Source organism: Durio zibethinus, chromosome 21, assembly GCF_047325235.1.
Source record: "Durio zibethinus cultivar Kanyao isolate XHJ-2024 chromosome 21, ASM4732523v1, whole genome shotgun sequence".
NCBI classification, from domain to species: Eukaryota; Viridiplantae; Streptophyta; class Magnoliopsida; order Malvales; family Malvaceae; genus Durio; species Durio zibethinus.
Window position 1 is genome coordinate 12,329,084 of NC_143182.1, and position 22,730 is coordinate 12,351,813.

General features: G+C 33.6%; 2 protein-coding genes and 1 pseudogene across 3 annotated transcripts; 2 read left to right on the forward strand and 1 right to left on the reverse strand.

The window, feature by feature from the left end:
• Positions 1–229: 229 nt before the first annotated feature.
• On the reverse strand, positions 230–2,102 carry LOC111306521 (protein FAR-RED IMPAIRED RESPONSE 1 pseudogene; annotated as a pseudogene).
• A 918-nt stretch (positions 2,103–3,020) lies between these two features.
• Positions 3,021–8,473, forward strand: LOC111305650 (ATP-dependent caseinolytic (Clp) protease/crotonase family protein). Its single transcript, XM_022903358.2, has 16 exons — positions 3,021–3,209; positions 3,331–3,406; positions 3,509–3,592; positions 3,751–3,819; positions 3,915–3,978; positions 4,138–4,211; positions 4,321–4,404; positions 4,586–4,670; positions 4,897–4,982; positions 6,245–6,366; positions 6,457–6,517; positions 6,659–6,757; positions 7,519–7,620; positions 7,737–7,778; positions 8,030–8,136; positions 8,254–8,473. The coding sequence occupies exons 2-16, from the start codon at positions 3,374–3,376 to the stop codon at positions 8,291–8,293; spliced, it is 1,152 nt and encodes a 383-aa protein (XP_022759093.1). The 5' UTR covers positions 3,021–3,209; positions 3,331–3,373; the 3' UTR covers positions 8,294–8,473.
• A 4,057-nt stretch (positions 8,474–12,530) lies between these two features.
• On the forward strand, positions 12,531–22,182 carry LOC111305651 (putative protein S-acyltransferase 19). Of its 2 annotated transcripts, XM_089750859.1 has the most exons (10): positions 12,531–12,610; positions 12,762–12,958; positions 15,018–15,131; positions 15,464–15,862; positions 18,358–18,426; positions 18,559–18,630; positions 18,719–18,847; positions 18,940–19,020; positions 19,246–19,446; positions 20,796–22,182. In XM_089750859.1, the coding sequence occupies exons 2-10, from the start codon at positions 12,914–12,916 to the stop codon at positions 21,876–21,878; spliced, it is 2,193 nt and encodes a 730-aa protein (XP_089606985.1). In that variant the 5' UTR covers positions 12,531–12,610; positions 12,762–12,913; the 3' UTR covers positions 21,879–22,182. The 2 variants fall into 2 exon arrangements, with proteins under 2 accessions (XP_089606985.1, XP_022759094.2); XM_022903359.2 differs by having other exon boundaries at positions 12,531–12,958.
• The last annotated feature ends 548 nt before the right edge of the window (positions 22,183–22,730 follow it).

Below are 22,730 nucleotides of genomic sequence, written 5' to 3' on the forward strand. Positions count from 1 at the left end.
TGGGTGCTCTAGAGTTCAACTGTCCCTACATGCACAAAATGCAACCCAAACTATAACAGAACTATAACTACTTATAAGAAGCCTTGATGACTAACAGTTCAGGCTAGGTGCATCATTTTGGGTCAATCAGGTTATCATTGCCTGTTTTAGCCAATTTGGGTCATGCTGGATCAGGTTTTGAACAGCTGAGCTAGGTTATCTGGGTTCAGATTAGACCAAGTTCATGGTGTTAACTTCTCAAATAAATTGAGGTATATGATTTCGTTCGGGTTGGAAGCTTGTTTGGTTGTGTCAGCTTTTCTTCATTCCATATCTCCGTAAAATTTTCATGCTTCTCACAGTCCTAAACTCCAAATGTTATGGTTCCTTGATCTTCATTTTCCCTTTTGGGATGGAAGCCGACTACACCCAAGACCTCAACCTGGAACTTTTTGAATATTGCATGTGAATAAACAATTGACATCTGTTTTTCCCATGGTGATGCAGATTTTAGTGCCAACTGTTTCTGCCATGTACCAAAATCAGCTATAGCTTCCTCTTCATACCTATTTTGCAGAATTGCCCCATATTGTTTCACAAACTCTTTCAAAGTAATTTTCTTATGGATGTATTTATGAAAGAAGGAGTTCATTCTTTCAAAACGCTGACTTGGAGACATTCCGGCGAGAAACACATTGTCCATGAAAGTAGGTACCCATCTTTGCGGTCTTCATACAATGACTGAACCCACTCATCATCTTGGAGTTCAAATCGAGTTATCATTTTCCACCATCGCATACCAAAGTCTTCATCAGTCCAAGATTTGAAAATGCACTTAATGAATTTAGGCAAAAAGTTCTTATGCGGTCCAATTACATGTGCTAGAGATTTGGGGATCTTTTCTAAAATAGGCCAAAGAGCAAAGCAATGGCATGCAGTTGGGAAGACCTCTTCAACTGCGGCCTTTAATTCTTTGTCTTGGTCAGTAATTATAATTTTGGGAGCTTGTCCACCCATTGATCTAAGCCATGTCTTCTTCAGCCAAACAAATATGGGCTTAGTTTCATCAGCAAGCAATGCACATCCGAGTAACATAGACTGAAAGTGATGGCTAACCCCAACAAATGGTACAAATGGTAATTTCTCATTGAATTTCACATAGGTGGTATCAAAAGAAACAACATCATTGAAACTCGCATGGTCATTCCTACTTTTAACATCAACTCAGAACAAATGTCTCAACTTGCTCCTCATTTAAATCTATTGCATAGAAGCAGTCAGGATTCTGCTTCTTGATACGCTTAAAATACTCGACCATAATTTGAGGATCTCCCTTATCCACGACCAAGTGCCTACCCTTATCAAACTGATTTTTTATGTCATTCTGAAGGAAGCTTACATTTTGACATCCACCGGACTATCTAGACATCTCAACATAGTGACATACATCTTTCTATTCGGTTCACTAACAGCATTCAGAATGTCAATATTATTCTTTTCAGCCAATTTTACATTCCTGTAGATTCGAAAATGGTAAGCAAGGGTTGGCAAAAGCTCATGATTGTGCTCCTTGATGAATTCATGAATAATCCACTTGCCATCCGGCCTTCTTTTCACTTGCATGCTGGATATGCAGTCTGTCTTTTTCACACTTGATCTTCTACTGCTACCAACATCTGATTCTGGTGTGATTCCATATCTGGAACATGCAAATTTAGCATCAATAAATTCCTTCGATTTTTTTGAATGCCTAGTGTTTTTAATGCAGGTAGTAAATCCAATAGACTTGGCGTATTCCTGATAAAAGGCATATGCTGCCTCGTGTGCCATTACGTAGCTCAAACTCTGTATCCTCTTCAAATCCCATAACAGACCTTTTAAAGGAATCAACTATCCTACCATCTCTACTATGTGCCGCTTCAACCAAAATATCAACCATATTTTCATTCACTCCATCGTTACAAGGCAAAGCGTCTCTACAATCCACCATATTACTAATTGCATTTTGGTTTTTCCCAATCTTTAACATGACCACCAATTGGTAGCTTCCTCTCTATTTCCATGAGCTTGAAAAATCCACTTTTCCAACAGATAACTCTCAGTGGCACCTGGTAAACACCACAAAAGAGGACATCTTTTACAAACCTACTGTCAGTAACAATGGGAAACCATTTGATCATAGCACAGTAAACTAACCCGAATTATAACCCTATCACGACCTATTTAGGTTAATTTGGTTCGATTAGCATGCTTAAACCTCATCAGTACCTGGCAAAAGGGAAAAAAAAATTAAAAATTCATCAAATACAAAGTTCTTTCTAATGAAAACAACATTCAAAAACACGAAATGCTGATGAATTGAATAGCCATATTTCAAAAGAATATTTTTAAACTAAAATTAATTAAAAAATATTTTAGTTTGTATTAAATTAAATTAAATTTATATTTATTAAATATCTATGATATATAATTGCAGTTTTGTGTCAATTCATAAAAAAAAAAAAAAGTATACTAATAATAATAGAATATAGCATTAACCAGCAAAGGTTATACCAAAAGAAAAATATTAACTATTTAAAGTTATATTAAGGGAAAAATTACAACTAATATAATATATATTTTAAAATATTGTTGAGAAAAATGCATTAAATACTATTCAATGTGTTTAAAAATATTAAACTTAATTCTCAAAAATATATATTAAAATAATTAAGTTGTTATTTTAAAAAATAAAAATCATTTTAATATATATTTTCATTAAATTTATTTTTATGAATAGTTAAACTAATATAATCAAATTATCAAACACATTCTCTCATGTTCTTATTGAATTGATGAATAATTTTTAAAAATTTATAAATTTAAAGGACTTAAGCACCGACTTAAGCAGATAAAACTTGAGAGGATGAATGAAGATTAAAAATTAAAAAATATATATTTGCAAGAAAATGAAAACCAAGTGTAGAAAAATAATATTTATAAGTATTTATTAATTGATTACTGAAATCTTTAAATAAATGGTGCGTAGGCGCGGGGATCACACCCGCAACAACTGAAGGGGGTGGGTAGGTAAGAAGCAAAGTTGAAATGGAAGCTCATGCCATGTCGAGAATTACAGCTATTAGCTACCATTACCAACTACCCTTTAATCCTTGGCTTCTCTAATCTTTGTCTATATAACTGTTGATATAAAACTTCCATTTCCACCTTCCTTGTTCACTTCTCTAAAGGTAAGTTTCAATCTTCTTTTGCTCTTTTCTCCTTTTATTTCAAGTTTATGTAAATTAATGAACATTTCAATAAGCAACTTAATTTCAGACCTCAACCTCCTTCTCTTGCTGTATTTCTTAGGATTTGTGGGTTTCAAGTTGAATAATCTGTTCCAACGATTCAAATGGCAAAAGAAGTTGTTAACCCCGATGAACCTGTAATCTACCCTTTTAATGATTCAATTTTACCGGTATTTCATGGGTTTTTTTTCTTTTCTTTTCTTTTGGTCTGTGGATTAATGGTTTTGTTACTTATTAAGGTTGTTGTTGGGGAAGAATTAGACCATGTGCGACTGATCACTTTGAACAGGCCTCGACATTTGAATGTCATCTCATCCAAAGTGGTATGTAAATGTGCTGTTCAACCATCAAAATCAAATTAAAAGGAAAAAAAAACAAACTATTGGCTTGTTGTATGAATTCAATCTGCATTGTCTTTGAGCTTTTATTTAAGTTGGCGAAGTCAAATCTTCTGAAATTATTGTTTCTTTTACTGCAATAGGTTTCCCTGCTAGCTGAATACTTAGAAAAATGGGAACAAGATGAGCAAGCAGCGCTTATTCTAATCAAGGTCATTTCTGATGCTTCCTATTTCTGGATTTCTCATTCAATATGTCTCTTGCTTGCTATGAGTCATTAAAACTTAGCGTTTTTCATTTTATGCAGGGATCTGGGCGTGCCTTTTCTGCTGGTGGGGATTTAAAAATGTTCTATGAGGGAAGGACATCAAGTAAATACTCTATCCTGATATTGAACTTTTGCATATATTCTATTCTGTTTTAAATTCTATTACTTCCACCGCAACACCAATATTTATGACTGTGCTCAGATGCGTGCAAATCAATATGAACTTTAACTTGTAACTTGTAATGAATCATTCTTCTGGCAGAGGATTCTTGCCTTGAGGTGGTCTATCGAATGTATTGGCTTTGCTATCACATTCATACCTATAAAAAAACCCAGGTTCATTTTTTTCCACACTGTATTGTCATACCATTGCACAAGGAATTCACTGAATGTGGGATCTGCATCACTGAGGAATGTACCAATCAACTGTTTATATGATTGACAGGTTGCTCTTGTTCAAGGAATTTCAATGGGAGGTGGTGCATCGTTGATGGTCCCAATGAAGTTCTCTGTTGTAACGGAAAAAACTGTGCGTATCTAGTCGTCACCTTGATATTTCCATACATAAATCAATGCTTTCAACTTTACTTTTCTTTTCTTTTTTTTCTTTTATTCTTCAAGGGCAGGGGTTTATAAGAGTCTTGATATATGTTACTGCATTGACATTGTAAATCTCCTTTCCGGTGTGCTTTTTGAATATTTGTACTTAGGTCTTTGCAACACCAGAAGCAAGTATTGGTTTTCATGTGGACTGTGGTTTCTCATACATGCTTTCCCATCTCCCTGGGCATTTGGGTAAGCACAACTTGGCATAAAGATACTGACATCTATAAATGAGAAAATTTAATGTGTCTGAACTTTGGTGTTTCTTCTTCTTCCAAAAAGGAGAAGTATCTGACATTTTTTGGAATCACCTTTCCTGATTTCCTCAGGGAGGAATTTGATTATTTTATTTATGAAAAATGAAGTTTGTTTTTGTTTCTTTTGGAATCCAATTAAGACTATTTGGTCATTCGTGCAGGGGAATATTTAGCTTTAACAGGTGCTAGGCTAAATGGCAAGGAATTGGTTGCAGCTGGACTAGCAACCCATTTTGTCCCCTTTGAGGTGAGTGTAAATTGTATTTGGTTATAATGCTTTCTTTCCTGTAAACGTGTTTTGGAGTAAGTGTATAAGACATTTTGTGCACATGGTAATTAAAATGCATATGGTTATCGGTTTGTACCAATAAAAAATGGAAGGTTCCTCGTGTTATACTTGGTATGAACACATTTTTTTCTCATTACGTCCCTGTCTATTTAGCTGAGGTATGATGTATAATATAAAACATATTTTTATTAAGCTATGTATATATAGTGATACGTTAATCAATGGATTATCATAATTGTGAACTGGAATGGAGTGTTTTTCTATAAACAAGTTTCCTTCTGTGTATTTGGCTAGAAGTTGATTGCTTCTTACTGCTTTGGCGATTCAAGGAGGAAGGTATAAGGAAAAATATGCAATTCACAATGCAAAAATCTATTCTTGTTCAGATTGTTTTCAAGGGAATATATAATGGACTTATTTTGTGTACCACTATGGTTATGTAATAGCTATGAGATTGATTGTGCATGGAAGCAATTAGGTATGAAGTTCTTCATCTCCTGTCAAATTCACAACCCAATCAAATCTGAACTCAAGCCTGTTTCAAGAAATTTGATTTCTCAATTTAATCTACTCCCACGGATCACATGACATCTGTTCTCATCATATTTTGATCCATTTTCTTTTGGTCCTTCTGCTGGCGCTGGCTATGATGATTGACCTAACATTTCTCTTTATATCCTATTATTAGCATTCACTTTTGGAACAAGTTTTGTGAAGAAGTAATAGCTTAGGACGATTGAATGTTTGGGGTTCACTTCAAACAAAACATAAGCTCCATTTTCTTTTAATTGCAAGAAGTATCATACATTTTTCAGTTTGTAGGGCAGAGTGCCTCGGGTCGGAGGCTGCTTCCCAACTTTGTTCTGATGAAAAATTAAACACTATATGAAATCAGTTAACTATGCTGAAATTGGTAAAGTTTTGACTATTGAGGACATATGAAAGGAACAATAATCTACTAACAAATTCGTTATTGAACTTTCTTGATGAACTTCATTTTCACTCTCTATTATATGCCTCATTAATTTCAGTACCACAAAGATTTGACTTAAATTTGAGTTTTTCATCTTTTAGCATAGTTTATCTATGGACTGAAATTAATGAGGTGCTGTAAGTGCAATGAAGCAATTTGATGCTTTTGTATCATCAATTTGTTTATATATTCTTTCTTACATTTGAGTAATGTTGAACAATAACATATTAATTTCTATTGTAATCAGAGACTGCCTGAGCTAGAGAAGCGTCTGATTAGCTTGAACTCTGGTGATGAGAATGCAGTCAAAGCTACAATTGAGGAATTTTCTTTGCACGTGCAGCTCGATGAAGACAGTGTTTTAAACAAGTAAGGATATGTGTGTCTGCTAGAATATGAATTAGGATAGGACCAGTGACTTCAGCATTTGTGAAACCTGATAGTTTTTATTACTTTCAGGAAGCCGATAATTGATGAGTGTTTCTCAAAGGATTCTGTTGCAGACATTATAAAATCATTTGTAAGTTCTTTGTCTTTCTTCCTTTAATCTTTCACATAGAAAATATATATTACAGTTTCAATTGGCAAAATTCCTCATAATATTCTGTAGCCCCTTGTATTTAATTCACATAATTCTCTTGGTTTGAATGTACTCTAACAGGAAGTGGAAGCTAGTAAAGAGGGAAATAGGTGGATTGGTCCTGTACTGAAAGGGTTGAAAAGATCATCGCCAATAGGATTGAAAATAACGTTGAGATCGGTAAAAGTTTTTTGCTTTATTGCACCATTCATTCATATGTTCCACCGTTTGCAGAAATTGGCATATATTTATAAGCATTGGTAGAGATTTAAATTAAACTTTTGTAGAGGATTGAGGCTTGTGCTTCTAGTGCCAGCAACTCAAGTTAAATTCATTCTATGCTACATGTCTGAATTATGTTCATCACTTTTTCTACTAACAATATGTTGTCTAATCTTGACTTTTTTGCATAAAAGCATATATCTTTTATGTTAAAATTGATGCATTGTCTTAATCTTGAACATGAGATCAGTGATTTCATCAAAATCTTTCTGATGTCTATACACAAGAGTGTATGTGCTGTCTTTCCAAGTGGTAAAACTACTAGGTACTGCTTCAAGAATTTTTAAAGCCTGGTGTTTTAGCTTTACAAGGTAACATTTAATCTGTATGTTGCAATATTTGTGCTAGAAAGAAGGTAAAGCACTCAACTCGTCTATTAAATCTATAGGTGCTGCAAGAGTAGTCCATTTCGTAGGATAACTTTTCTGTGTTATTTTCCTTTTTTATTAAACTTTCTTTGGTTTTTCCCTTATGCATTGAATAGCAAGTAGCAACTCACTTGATAAGACACGGTGCTGAACCTTTACCTCTTGCTTTGTATAACTATGGAATTGGTATCAACTTAACAAAAAACAACTAGATGATTGGTTTTGTCCCAAATGGTAGTTAATTACTGGGTTTTATGCATGTCTCATTAGTTATTGGGTTCATATTTCCAGATTCATGAAGGAAGAAAGCAAACACTGCCTGAATGTCTGAAGAAAGAATTTCGACTAACCATGAATATTTTGAGGACCACAATATCTGAAGATGTATACGAGGTAATTGTTTTGAGTTTAACCACTTATGAAAACTTTTAATGGAAGAACCCTAATTTTAAGGAAAATGAGTTCCTTCTAACTTCCTGAATGGGTTTTCTTCTGTTTTTTTGAAAAAGGGTATTAGAGCTCTCACCATTGACAAGGATAATGCTCCTAAGGTACTTCTTTTTACCGCATCTTTATGTGTATCTTTGCATGTGTTTGTCTATCCATGTCAGCCTGGATGCTTGGTGAAATAACTTGTGAGATTTTTTGGTTGCTTGCTAAAATTTGAAGTTGGGAAGAATTTGTAAATCAATTATTATCACTGGATGAATTTTTCAAACCTCTAAAGTAGGTAAATTTTTCGGGAAGTGGTTTGCATTTAGCATGTCATTTTTATCACTTCTCCCATGTCAAACTACTGCAGTGGAATCCACCAGTTCTTGACCAAGTGGATGATAAAAAGGTAGACCAAGTATTTCAGCCATTTAAAGAGGATTTAGAGCTCAAAATTCCAGAACAGGAACAGTGCAGGTAGGTGTGACTTTGGGGCCTTGAGCACTCTTATGTCATATAATAGTATAAGGAGAGCTAAAATGGCTGATCTTTTATTTCTTTGTCTTTTGTTGAATTATCCAAACCAAATTATAGGTGGGATGGAAAATATGAGGACTCGCCATATGCAAACTGAAAGGATGACGGAGGATGTATGAAGCACAATAAAAATTTATGGTCAGGAGCTGCTTCTTTCCTGAAAATCCTCCATGCAAGAAATTATATCACTTTATAGTAGCTTGTATTATCCATCTACTGGTTGATTTTGTGTGTTTCACTAACGAATCTTTGAATAAAGGTAATTATTTACTAAAAATTCACACGCGTGTCAGTCTGTTAGATGATATGGTAAAATTTAGACTGTTCCATGTTTTTGTATAATGAATGAGTTGGGGTAAAGTTATATAGCTAGTTAGGTCATAACAAGATTGTTACAAAGGAAAGACCATGCAATGCTTGAAGTTTAATAATTCATTCTTGGCTTTTATCCATCAGAGTTCTCTATATGATAGGTTCCTTTGTACTTGATAATCAAGAGAATCACATTGCTGATATTGCCAATGTTCTGAAAAGTAAAAAGCAATTGGTGAGATGCGAAGAAGTTGTTGGTGTCCAAGAAGAATGGTCTCTATACATTAAGCTTATCTGGTACTATTTTTTTTTTTTTAATCATTTGGAGAAGTAGATTGAAACTCAATTGTTCTGAGTAACTAAATACAAGCAATTATTAAAAAAAAAAAAAAATCAAATGTTGGGGTACATTTATCTACTTTTAGAACTGGAACTGATTCTTTAAAGTAGCAATCGCAACTATTGAAAAACGGCCATTTTGTGGTGAATCTCTTGAAGAACTAATTTTGCTAATCCAATGTGTGATCAAAAGATGAATTAATATGAATTCGAGATTTAATTTAATTTGTTTTAAGAGATATATCTAATAAATTTGAAATTTAAATTTTAAAATTTATAAATTTTTAAAAATTTTATATTACAAATTTTTTGTAAAAAGAAATAAATTAATATTCAATAACATATGTTGAGCAAAGAATTTAAACCGAACGATTTATATATTTGTATTATATAAAATATTAAAATTTATATATTTATATTTTATTTTTAAAAAAAATTATATATCGTATTGATACAAAAATATAATAATTAATTTTTTTGATTAAATTATATAATTATTATTATAATTTTAAATTATTTTATTTTTATATTATATTTTAAATTATCAAATTTAATAAATTAGATAGTCAGATCTTGTTTTGTAAAAATGTATATAGGACAATTTTAGCAACAAAATTATCGTGTAATAACAATTTTACCGTGTAGTGAAAATTCCACTAGTCGTTGAAAGGGGGTTACTCAACGTGGGTTAGGTGGGTTAAGTGTGAACAGCTACCACCTTTTTTGTTTTTAAATATATATTTTGGAGGCCGTGACGAGAGTAGGGATGACATCGGATCGGGTTCGAGGTGGATTTTATTTGTATCGAATTCGATTCGATTTTATGCTTTATCAAATTCGACTCCGATTCGATCTGAATTTTTTAATACTCGAATCCGATCCGATCTGATAATCTGTAAATCGTATCCGATCCGATCTGAAATTAATAAAATATTATTTTTTAAAATATAAAATATTATTTTTTAAATATAAATATTTTAAAATATAATTATATATATATAAATAATTTATTAATTAATTAAAAAATAATTTTTTAATAATATCGGATCGAGTAAGATCGAATTTTATGTATACTTGAACCCGACCCAAAATCTAAAATTCAAAAAAAAATTTGATCCTATAGGATACGGATCGAAACCCGTTGGGGACGGGCTTCATTGCCGTCCCTAGGCGAGAGTGGTGGTATGTCCCCCACCCCCAGCTGTAGTGCACTGTCCTCGGCAATTCTTGCTCCTCTCTCGAAGTTGGCTCATCACGACTCTGAAAGTTACTTGTCGAGTCTACTTCAATTAAACCGTAGTATTTCTGGTGTTTTATCAAATGCGCCGAAACTGTTCCCACACAGAAGAATAATGCTTGTACTTTTGCTTCTCATAAACCCAGCCAAAGCATATTGTATAAGTAGCAATGTAAAGGAAACTTCTTTTTGGACCTCAATAATTGCTTATACATACAATTTTTTTATTATTAAAATACTTCTAAATAAAATTATTTAATTAACTTTTATTAAATTACGCTTCAACCCTTCTATACACCCATTTTTTTCTCTTTTTTATTCTTCTTCTTTTCTTCATCTTCGTCACAAACTCCAAACCATTAAAATTACTGTTATTATCTTATTTATTGGGAAAATGCATATTCAGAACATAAAAAAAAAAAAGAAAATTTTGCACTTCTACAGGCTTTCGGATTTATATTTTCAAGAATTTTTAAAAGTTTTTAGATGTATATTTTGAAAAGTTCTAAAAATTTTCAGAATGTAAATTTGAAAGCTTGCAAAGTCATATGAAAATGCATTTCATAAATTATATTTTTACATAAAAAAATTAATATAGTTTACGATATTCAATTCCGTTCAATTACAAAAAAATTAAAAATTTCTCTATGTTTGAAATAATTATTTAAAATCGCTAATTTCTTTTGAAAATTGAGATTATTAGTGTTGGTTCAATTAAGAATCGAATGAAAAAAGAAAATTAATTTAAAGTTTGGGAATAAAAGAATAAAGATAAAAAATGAATTATAAATTTAGTGATGAGAAGTGTAAAAAAATAAAAATAATTTTGTTGAATATGAATTTAGGACATAAAAAGCAAATTTTGGAGTGCAAATAAAAGCCCTCAATGTATATTATAAGGGGTTGGGGTGACAATTTTAGCCCTTGACCTCCCATAGTCCCATGCAAGCTTCAAAATTTAGCAGTCCATGGACCATGGATGCCCAATTTGGACATATTCTCCATGGCAAAGCTGATTCTCTCCCTTCCCCTTTTCTTGCCTAATGTCCCCACTTCCACTATAGTTGGTTGATGTGGTCCTAAAGTGTTCCCATTCAAGTGATAGTGTCAGCTTTTAGGATTAAAAAAAAAAAAGAAATAGTATAATTACATACAATTTATTCAATATTTACATAATAAAAAGGGTAGATTAAAAAAAGTAAGTGTATGTTTTTTTTTTTTTGTTAAATGGAGGAGTTCAAAATTCTCATTTTCTTTTAATCCCTGTATATTTTATCATTACTTAAATCAGGCAAAAAATGATTTTTCAACTAAATTATTAAAAAAAATAAATTATTTATTTTTTTAGTAAAAAAAATCTATAATAGATAAGTTATTTAGTTCTTTAAGTCAAGATAATATCTGTTATACTTGATAATCTAAAACAGTTGACTGTTAATCATACATTTAAGATGATTCCAACAAATGATTACTGACAAAACTCGAATTTAATATTTTTTTATTAAAAATAATAAACTTTAATAAATTAAATCAATTACTTATTGATAAATAAATAAATTATATTTACTTTATTAAGAACCCTTCACTGCCATATAGAATTCTCAATTTATAATTTTTAAAATAAAATAAAAATATTCACAATAAATTTTTGAGAGATTCAGGTGTCATGTTTATCAAATAAAAATAATCTATTTAAAATTTATGTATTAGTTGATCGATTATTTATATTTGAAATTAATTTATAATTAAAATTATTAATTCAAAAATCACAAATTATTTTTTAATAATATATGTTTTTTATTGTCAATTTGTTTCCTAAAATTTAGGTATTATAACGGTAAATAAATTTAATTAAATTGGTTTTAGGTTAGGTTGCCAATTTTAAATGCCACCGCACTAGCAAAGCACGAGCGCAAGTGCGGGCTTTGTAGCAGCCTCGGCCTCAGCCAACGCTTTTGGTTGGTCAGTCTTTGAGAGAACCAACAACCGAGGTATTGGTGGGATCCACCCATACTACACCCAAAATTAAACTACACTAAATTTTTTTTTTATTCTTTTTCCCAACATTTAACAAAAAGAAAATAAAAGTACTCTACCTAATGCACACATGCTTGCTTACTTTTGTTAGAGAATAATGTACATATTTTATCTTAAACAAAAAATAAAAGAAAAGTTCGTTTCTTTCTATTTAATCAAAATAAATTTAAATAATTTATGTATATATATTATATTTATTTTATATTAAATTATATAAAATATGAAAATTATTATATTATAAATTATTTATAATTTTTATGTTATGTTAAAATTATTAAATTAAAATTTTTTTATTGATTTGAAGAAGAAAAGGAAAATATTTCAATTTAGTTATTAGTTGGAAGATATTATTGCAAATAAAATAATACAGCACTGGCTCTATTACTCTCCGTCAACGATTTTCTCTTTTGTCCATTTCAGGTTTTTGTTCTTCTTTGTCAACAGTTTTTCGCATCCTCTTCTTTTCATCTCTCTCACCCTTTCCTTAAAGTATGGGCTCTGTTCTTTTTTTTTCTTCCTCAACTTTATTGCTTTCATTTTCTATTCATATACTAGCTCTGACTTCCTACGACTAACCGTTTACTATCATTCTCTCATTTTTTTCTTGTTTTCCCACTTTTTTTTTTGGGGGTTTTTAAAGAGGGAAACTCACTCTCTTTCTCTTTTTGTCTCTCTCAAAACTGTATTTTTTTTGCCTTTTTTATGAGAGTCTCTCTCTAGGGTCTTCTTTTTTTTGTAGTTAGGGTTTGGGTTTTCAGGGTAGGGTGGGTTGTGAATTTTTGGGGGGCAGTTATGGTGAGGAAACATGGATGGCAACTACCTGCTCACACCTTTCAGGTGATGGACCTTTTTATTTCTTATGCACCAAAGATGTTTCAAATTTTCTTTTTTATCCATATTTTCTATCTGGGTTTTGTTTCTTAGGTTTTTATTGCTTAATTTTATGAGAATTGCTTCCAATTTAATTTTTTTCCTCCAATTTAGTGGCAACATGTACTGCTGAAAATATTTATTTATTATGTTTTAGTTTGTTGAAATAGCACTGCCTTTCTTCTACTCGCTGGGTTAGCATGGCTCATTGCATGTTTTCTGGTGTATTTCTGTCTTAGCTCGGAGTAGTTTTTAATTAATGGATTGATATTGCGGGGGTTCGATTTTTATGAATTAATTCTGGGTTCTTGTAATTCAGTAGGGTAGCTTTGGATTTTAGAAATGTTCTATTTGATAATTGTATGGATGGGGAAAAGATAAAAACTACTCTCATTGTATATTTATATGGAAACATGCTGGGTTCCACAGTTCTGGCTTGTTCTTTAGAATTGCTTGTGGTCTTGAACTAGAGAATCGTACTTAAGAAAAGGGGGAAGAGAAAAGGTTGGTGCTAGCCAGAGAGCAGTATTACCTGTATTTTCAGTACGATTGTCAAGGTGTGTGCTATATGAATGGTTGATCTGTCTGGGGGTGTTTAGAAGGCTTCATTGTTTGCTCACAGTGGCTTATTAAGAATATTATCTTTAAGTGGATTGTGGATAGACTAAAATGAGGTTGGACTCACAAATGGTTCCCAACCTAGTCTCGCTTCTGGCCGCAGCTTTCAACCTGAAAAGAGCCCACCTCTATATGTTACCTTGACGAAAGGGGCCATTTCTGATTTAGGCATACTTCAATTTAATGTGTTAGGAAACTTGAGGAGTGGACCCTCTATCCAACACCTGGAGCATGATTGTTGGGGTATCCCCATTTTGAAGAGTTGGATCTGTCTTGAAGTTCTTTAGTAGTTTTCTTGAAGTTCTTTAGTAGTTTTCCCTGCCGTCCTACGGTGGCTTATTGTGAATATTACCTCTAAGCCTAATCAGGAAGGATGAAAATGAGGTTCAATCCATGTCTTATTCTCAAACTAGTCCCACTTTTTGCCAGTTTCTTTCAACTTGTACCACATTTTCCTCCAAGACACTTTCTGATTCTCTGATTTTGGCACACATCAATAGTTTTACCCAACCACCCTGATGGCAGGGGAAGAAGAAGACAAACCAAGGCACATGTTAGGTAAACCAAGGGTCAGCATTCAAGAGGTTCAGAGGTAGGCATGTTTCTCAGTTTTAAAATAGGTGACTGTTGGAGGGAGGCTTAATGAGTATATAATATCCTTTGAATGATGTCAACTCTTTGTCTGATCCTAATCAGTGGGTCTGACCAGTACTATTCTTGATGACTAACATGCTTCTAGGTTGAATTCATTCATTTGGGTTTTCAACTTTGTTATCTGATTTATTCGCTAGTTGAGGGATCAAGCCTAAATTTCCAAGAGAGGTCAGTCTCTTCTTAAGAGGAACCTCACTTGAGAACAGTAATAGACTAAATCTGATATCAGGAAAGGCCAAGAAGGCATTGGTTTGAGAAGATATCCATACTCTAACTTTCATTAAGCATTCAAATATTTAGAGTGTTGTATTTTGAAATTATCTAGTGAAACTTTTTAGGATAAAGGTGTTAAATAGGTTCTGCTTTATAATGAATTGTAATTTTAAATATCATTCCAACTAAAACTTAGGCTAGTGATCTCCTCCCTCAAACCTCTCCCCCCTCCCCCCCTCGTTGTTTCTTTTTTCCTCCCTTCTTTAAGGAGAATGAATCAAGTAACATTTCCACCTATAGAAGCTGGAAATGGTAAAACTATTTCATTTTCATGCAGCGCTGTCAATTTCATTTCTGTGACATTCTGTGTTGCAGTAACATGTAAATGGTACCTATCAGTTAGGCATGTTAATTTTAAATTTTTACATTTCAGACAAGCTATCTGTTTGATGACTTATCCTTTATAAATTCAGTGATAACTCTTTTGGATTACTTATTATTATCTTTCCTTGAAGTTGATCTTAACTTCTTGTTTTGATAGGTTGTTGCAATTACTGTGTTCTGCTTATTAGTGGTTGCATTTTATGCTTTCTTTGCTCCTTTCCTTGGAGGGCGCATCTGGGAATATGCTCTGGTTGCAACTTACTCACTGGTGGTATGTGAATTGATTTGTTTTCATTATGTTAGGACTACAAAAAAAATCCTTTATTCCTTACATTTTTGCATGAAAAATTTAAATGGATTACAAATTCAGAAATTTTTAGGGGCCTGCTACTATGTCTCAATGGAGTATGAATCATGCCAATATTTTTGATCCATGTTAAGATATAAGTTACTGCAATGAAGACTATATGGTGCTTGGCCTGCCTGCAAATAATTTTTGGTGCAAAAAAAAAGTGATTTCATTTTTCATTCTGCATAAAGCAGTTTACAAACATAACCATTGAATCTTATGTCACTACCATTATTCTTGTGATGGTAATGCAGGTATTCCTTGTTTTTATTCTTTATGTTCGGTCTACTGCAATTAACCCTGCTGATCCTGGCATCATGTCAAAATTTAATGGTGGAACAAACAATTTTGATAGAAAGCATGGGTTATCAGTGAAGGATTTACCCAGAAAATTTGATGAATTTGGCAGTGGGTTGCATTCATCCCCTTCAACTGTTTCCAGAAGTTCCATAGGAGCAGCAAACTCAAGTAAGAAAGGTTCAGTGGGAGATACTGGAACAGTAGTTGCTCCAGCACAGTCCGGAACCAGGAAATCTTGTTGCATTGGAGGAATCTTTTGTGCCATATTTGTTCATGAAGATTGTCGCAAGCAAGAAGGGGCTGCTGAGCAAGGCAGTGAAGATGCTTTGTTCTGCACATTATGCAATGCTGAGGTATTTTGGAACCAATTTTGACATTCTTTTCTATTATATTAGACCAGCTTTTTAATTTTCTTCATTTCTAGTAATTTTTCTCTCCTTGGTGTCCTTAACATTCTTTCCCCCCAATAAATTTGGAAACTTGCTTTTATCTTGTTCTTAATGCAATTATGGGGTAGGGGAAATTGTAAATTTAATAAAGCTTCAAAGCTGAAACAGGTGATAGTAATTGTTGCGTCCTTTTAATGGCACAATGGATGTGTGCTAAACTAGGAAGCATGGACACGGCATTCATCCTCCCGTACCGGGGTCATACCTGTTTGACATGGACATGCTGCCAACATGTTGGAATATACACAGCAAAAAAATAAAAAGCAAGTTGGGCACGGTTCCGACACGGTTGGGCATGAGTTAGGCGGGGAATATGGTGAAAAAATGAGATGAAGGCCACAGTTCTTTTTTAGATCTAGGCTTTTCTAATGGTTTTTTTTTTTTTTTTTTGTGGAAAATCTAGATTGATAGAAAGAAAGAAGAGGCTGAGAGGAGTTTTCTGGTTTTGGAGGAATTTTGACATCGGTGATGGTGGCCGAGGATGGCGGTCGGCGACTAGAAACTAGGTAAAGGGCAATGGTATGAGACTGTGTTTAGAGAGGGAAGGAAATTTTTTAGAGATAGAGAAACTGTAGGGAGAGAAAGTGAGAGGAAAATGAAGGAAAAAAAAAACTTCCATGCCATGTCAGCAATCTGTGTGCTTTAATATTATTCGGTGTGTGAGTCCTAAGCTTTTTCTTTCCAGATACACCTCTCTCTTTTGTTTGTTTTGTGCTTTCTCCTTTCCCAGGTTAGGCATTGGGTTAAATAACAAAATTCCTGTCCCCATCCCTATAAATAATTGAGATTTAATGGGCAGTTTCCCACCCAATCTAAGCCCAATCCATTTGCTTAAATGATTGCACTGCCTGCTTATACTATAAAAAATATTGTTATTTGTTTAAGCCCAAATGTTAGAATCTTTTGATTATGACTAAATTAATGACAAGAAATAGAATAAAAATTTTCTATTAATATTTTTTCTATTTCATAGTTTATCTAAAATATTCAATGGGCTGTTTATTATATATTTTGTGCAATGACAAGAGAATTTTGTGAAAATTTAATTAGAAATTAATAAAAAGTATTAATATTTACATTTATATCAAATATTTTTTAAAAAAATATTTAAAAATATTTTTTATTGTTGTGTCCTGCTGTACTTGTGCCCCTATTTTTTAAAAATTGTCATGTCACCGTTGTCCATGGCATGATGTACCTTATTGCGTGTTTATATCCGTGCTTCCTAAGTGCTAAGATATCTATTACTTCGATATCCGATAAAGCCTACAAAAATTCAAGGGAAATAAAGAAAAAAATAAAAATTTATTTTGGGTGTCAAGTTTGTGAAAGTCACATTCTCAAAATAACTTGAGAAGTCTATGGTTCACCTTACTAGGCTCTTGATCATCTTTTATTAGGTTCATCTCCCTTTCACTAGTTTCAAATATTTCTTTAATCACTATTCACATATGTAGTTCACACAATTTATGGTTGGCTCCTACACATGTGAATGGTGATGATGGATGTATCAGAAAGTTATTTACAAAAAAGTTATTTAGGGGATCTCAATCCCTTTCTCTTACAAGATAAAACTATGAAATCTTAATAGCATTTATATCTTTAATTCTAGATGTGCATGTTAACTGAAATTAAAATGAAACAGGACTTAAAGAAATTTATTTATAAATTCTAATAGTTTCTCCTACATCAAATTTTCTCAGCTTGGTAATATTCTTAGTCAGAATTAATCCGAGATCAAATAAGGGGAAAAGTAAACTACTTTTTCATTAGCATGTTAGTGGTTAGTTTTCTCATACTTATTTAAAATATCCTTCCCCATCACTTCGTGCTGCCTCAGTTGCATTCGCGATAGATGATGTGTATTTGTCCTGCCAGCAGCGCCATTAGTCCACTACTCTACTATATTTATTCACTACTCCCAGGATTTCCATATGACATGCTTAGCACGAATCTTATCAACCACTACAAATCCGTGTAACTACAGGCTATTACTTGTGTTCTTTTTTAATGCTACTGCCTGATGAATTATAAGGCAACAGTGACGAGTAAAGCAGATTGCAGAAAATTTAACACCCTAAACCAAATTTATATATACCAACAATTAAAATGAATACAATATATGGGAATAATATTGGGTTTTTTAGAGACTCAGTTTTTGTTCTTTTACATTGATTAGAATCTCTGGTTGGCTGTTTAACTAATATGTAATCCTTTTAGGCTGGATAAACATTTTTTTATATGATCTAGTCTTAAAGGGAGCACTTGAATAGTATATCCAAAATTTTTGCTGATATGAAAGGTTGGTAATTGTGTAGGACACAAAAATGTTTAGTAAACATTGTGCAGGTGTTGGCAATTTTGTTCTTTCTCACTTATGAATGATTTCAATGGTGCAGGTGCGCAAGTTTAGTAAACATTGTAGAAGTTGTGATAAATGTGTAGATGGTTTTGATCATCACTGCCGGGTAAATATTTTCATGTTGCTTCTAGTGTTCTTTACAGTCATTTGTGCAAGAATATCTTTCAACTTGTTTGGTATTGGCATAATCTGTTTATTTGTTTGTGGAAATTAATCTCCATATCATATGTGGCTGCAGTGGCTAAACAATTGTGTAGGACACAAAAATTATGTCACATTCATCTCTCTCATGGCCATCAGTGTTGTTTGGGTATGTTTTTTGGTCTATTGTTTGTTATTTAAAAATCATACTTCCCAAATTCTGATGATGCTTCTCGCCCTCTCTCCCCATGGTTCAGCTAGTTATGGAAGCTGGTGTTGGTATTGCTGTCCTAGTTCGTTGCTTTGTTAACAAGAAGGACATGGAGACTGAGATTATTGATAGGCTTGGAAATGGTTTTTCTCGTGCTCCATTTGCAACAGTTGTGGTACATCCCTGACCAAATGCTGTGAAGCTGATGTGTAACTTTGTGATTATATATTATCATAAGTACTTAAGTTGGATCCAAAAATTTTGTAGGCTGTATGTACTGCAGTTTCTATCCTTGCTTGTGTGCCTCTGGGTGAACTTGTCTTCTTCCACATGATACTTATCCGAAAGGTTAGTTGCCAATAAATTAAGCATTAGTTATTATGGTGCTCTAGTTGCTGATTACAAGATGACAAAATTTGAAGAGATTCAGATTTATAGTTAGGGTTGCAGTAGTTTTTAAATTTCCTACCTTTCAGTAACTGGATATAATGGAAAAGGTAAATAGAGTTGACTTATAGAGCAGGCACTAAGGCAATATCTATAGCAACCCTTTTGACTTTTATGTGGAATCAGGGTATTACAACCTATGAATATGTTGTGGCTATGAGAGCAATAAGTGAAGCACCTGCTGGAGCATCGGCGGATGAGGAACTGCAGAATGTGATGTATTCTCCAACTGGGTCAGCTACAACTGGCATGAGTGGTGGAAGTTCTCTTGGCCTGCAGTACAAGGGAGCATGGTGTACCCCTCCTAGAGTTTTTGTGGACTATCAGGTACTAATATTTAAAAGTCTTCTTTATTCATTTTGTTTGTATGGAACTGTGAGTTATCCAATCTAAGATTATGGAACATGCTTCAAAAACAGATCCTTTACTGAAATTTGAAATATTTTAGACTTTGAGTATTTATGAGTTGAAGGCTAGGTTATTTGGCCCTGCTGAGCAGTATATAAGAATGCATATGAAATTATAGAAAGAAAGAAATTTCAAATGAAGTCAGCTCTCATATGCTGAGGTGGCTACTCCCTTTAACATTAAACTTCTGTTAAGATCTTCCTAGAAGTAGAAAGAAAATCTCTTATCATGCCTGAGTTTCTTTTTCTATTCATTTAGGATTTTCTTTTAGGAAAAAGATTAAATTCTTCATGCTTCAATTATCAGCTTCTCTCCCCCTCTCTCTAGGTACTTGTTTCAAATTTTTACAGGAGTTTCTTATTATTTTCATGATAATGTTTTGAACCCCTTCTTGGGAGCATAATATGATGCACATGAGAATTTTGTGTCTTAGCTTCATATGGAATATAACGGCTGGCTTGAAGTGTCTTTATCAACATATCTATCACTTCTAAATGCTCTTGCCTACCTTGCATTACCTTAAGGTTTTATTTTTTGATGGTGTAAGTAGAGAGGGAACAAATGGGAGTAACAGGACCTCACTCTTTTTTCCTTTCATTTATTACTTCCCCTACTCCCCTAAGTACATTTTCATGAATGCTTTATCAAACACCCTTTTTTTTTTTTTTTTTTTTTTTTTTTTGTGATCATTAAATCGTTTGGGAGCCCCACCAAAAAATCATGGAGGATGATCAAACTTAGTTACCTTCCTTCCTCCCCTGCCTCTCCCATTTCCCTTAGTTCCCTTCAATGGCTAGGATAGCCTCGATTATTACACACCTATAATCCTTTTGATTTATTTTTCAACCGCTATAATCTTAATCTCCTTGCAGGTGTCAAGTGTTCACTTCCATATTTTAATCGCCAATAGTATTACATGTATTCAAAATTTTAACTAAGGTTCATTCCATTTTCTTGTCTTATGAATGGAATTGCATTGCCCCCAATAAGTATATCTATCAACTCAACCTTAAATTCTAATTATTCTTCCATACTACAAGGAAGGTTCATTAGCACTGAAGTTAGAAATAGTTTGTTTAAATTTGTTCATTTGTATGACAATTTCTTTCCATCACTTTTCACGACAATTAATTTGAACCTACCTTTGTGGAAGTAGATTAATCCTAAGTCTCTGGTTTGACTCCAGGACTTGGGTCAACTTTTGCATCTATGTTCTACAAATGATGTATATGATGACTTAAAACTTCTGTTGGGTATGAGTGCATCAGGATGAAGTTGTGCCTCATTTGGAGCCTGGAATGGTTCCATCTACTGTTGATCCAGATGCAGCTGGTTTTGCAGAAAGGGGAAACAAGGGACCCAAAAGAGCTGTTCGTATTAGTGCGTGGAAGCTTGCAAAGTTAGATTCTAGTGATGCCATGAGGGCAGCGGCCAGAGCAAGAGCATCTTCATCTGTTCTACGGCCTGTTGACAACCATCGTTTAGCTGATCCTGAACTTAGTTCCAGTGGCAACATGAGCGATAGAAGTAGTGTTAGCACTGATACAGGTGCAAATAAAGAGATAAAGAATGACCAGAGATTATCGCCTTTAGGAAACTCTTTTGCTCAAAGTCAAGGTAGCCGTGACGAGTATGAAACAGGAACTCAAAGTGTAAGTAGCTTCAGCAGTCCAAGCCACATTCATGAATCAGTAACACTTAGTCCACTACCTCAAACTCAAGGGGGTCATTTGAGTACAGCTACCTCAGTTCCTGGCATTCCTGATCGTACCTTTATGTCTAAGGGATCTTTTCCTGCTATCAACAATCCCATCAAACATGTCTCATCAGGATCTGATGAAAAGGTAATGCATAAGGGTGGCATTAGTGATCCATTGTTGCTTTCAGCTCCGGCTGCTTCCCTTCTTAGAGATGTCAAAAGAACGTCTGTTGTCTGGGATCAAGAAGCTGGTAGGTATGTATCAGTCCCTGTCTCTGCAACAGAAGCTCGGAACAGATCATCCATGCAAATAGGTTTGCCGAATTCAAGTGGAGAAACTAGCACACAAGGTAGAAGGGTGGTTTTTCCACCACAGGAGTCTTCTTTGGCTGCAAAGGCTCCAGTGCAACAGGCAGAGAAGCTATTGTATACAGGAGACTCTATTTTCTTTGGTGGCCCACTTTTGAGTGTTCCGGTTAGAGATGGTTTGAGAAATGATAAGGGTTTGGGTTCAAGGGAGGTTCAAGAAAGAGTGGCTCTGAACTTGCCTCGAGACTCTAGATTCAAAAGGGATTCGGTCTCAAACCAACTTCCTGTGTTTGTCCCTGGAGGTTTTGAAAACAACTCTGCATCTGTTTCTGGTTTAAAGTAGATATCAGTTTAACTCCTAACAAAGTTTCTCACAATTTTTCCTCAAATCATCAAGATCAATGATGAAAGATAATTATTTTGCATGGTTCAAGTGGTCTCTTCTCAAATGAATTATTTGATTCGACACTCCGGCTTGTGGTGAAATTTGTAAAGTGAAATGATGTCATGAGGTGAGTCTCTCTCCTCTCTCTCTTTGTTGAAACTGGCTAAAGGTGTTTCTAAATTCCAATTACTTGTTAGCTTTTTTCTTTTAACCAAGCTTTATTGGTGGTTTATGAATAATTTATCTGTCAAACTTTAGTTTACTCTGTTTATGTCGCCCTACTGGGATTTGTTAGTTTTAATGCTAAGTTGAGCACCTTGATTTAGGGTAGTACAAATTTTGATTGACTCTGAGTATGCTAATTACTGAAATGTAGTTGGTTCCAACCCTTCCTACTTCTACACAGCCCATTAGATGTATAGGATTATAATCCTTTGCTTTGAATAAAGTACTCTAAAGGAAAGGAAATTTTTAATTCCAAGGTTTAATTTGGTTCATGTAATTATCCGTAAGAGGTGGCATTTATAGAGTTTAAATCCTGGCACTTTGTAGTTTAAAAAAAAGAAACTTAAATAATAGGAGGATTTAGGCTTTTCTGATTTCCATATGCAGTTCATCCTGTAAATCAAGCTCATATAAAATGATTTCCATGTAAATAATGATTGTTTAATTGACTTTGTTTGTTAGCTTGAATTTTGAAAATAAATTGAAAGATTTGAGGGAAAGTGGCAGAAGCGTATGAAAATGAAGAACTCTTTGCCCCTGAAATGTAAAATGATTAGTTCCGGAAAAGCTCAAAAACTTGAATGT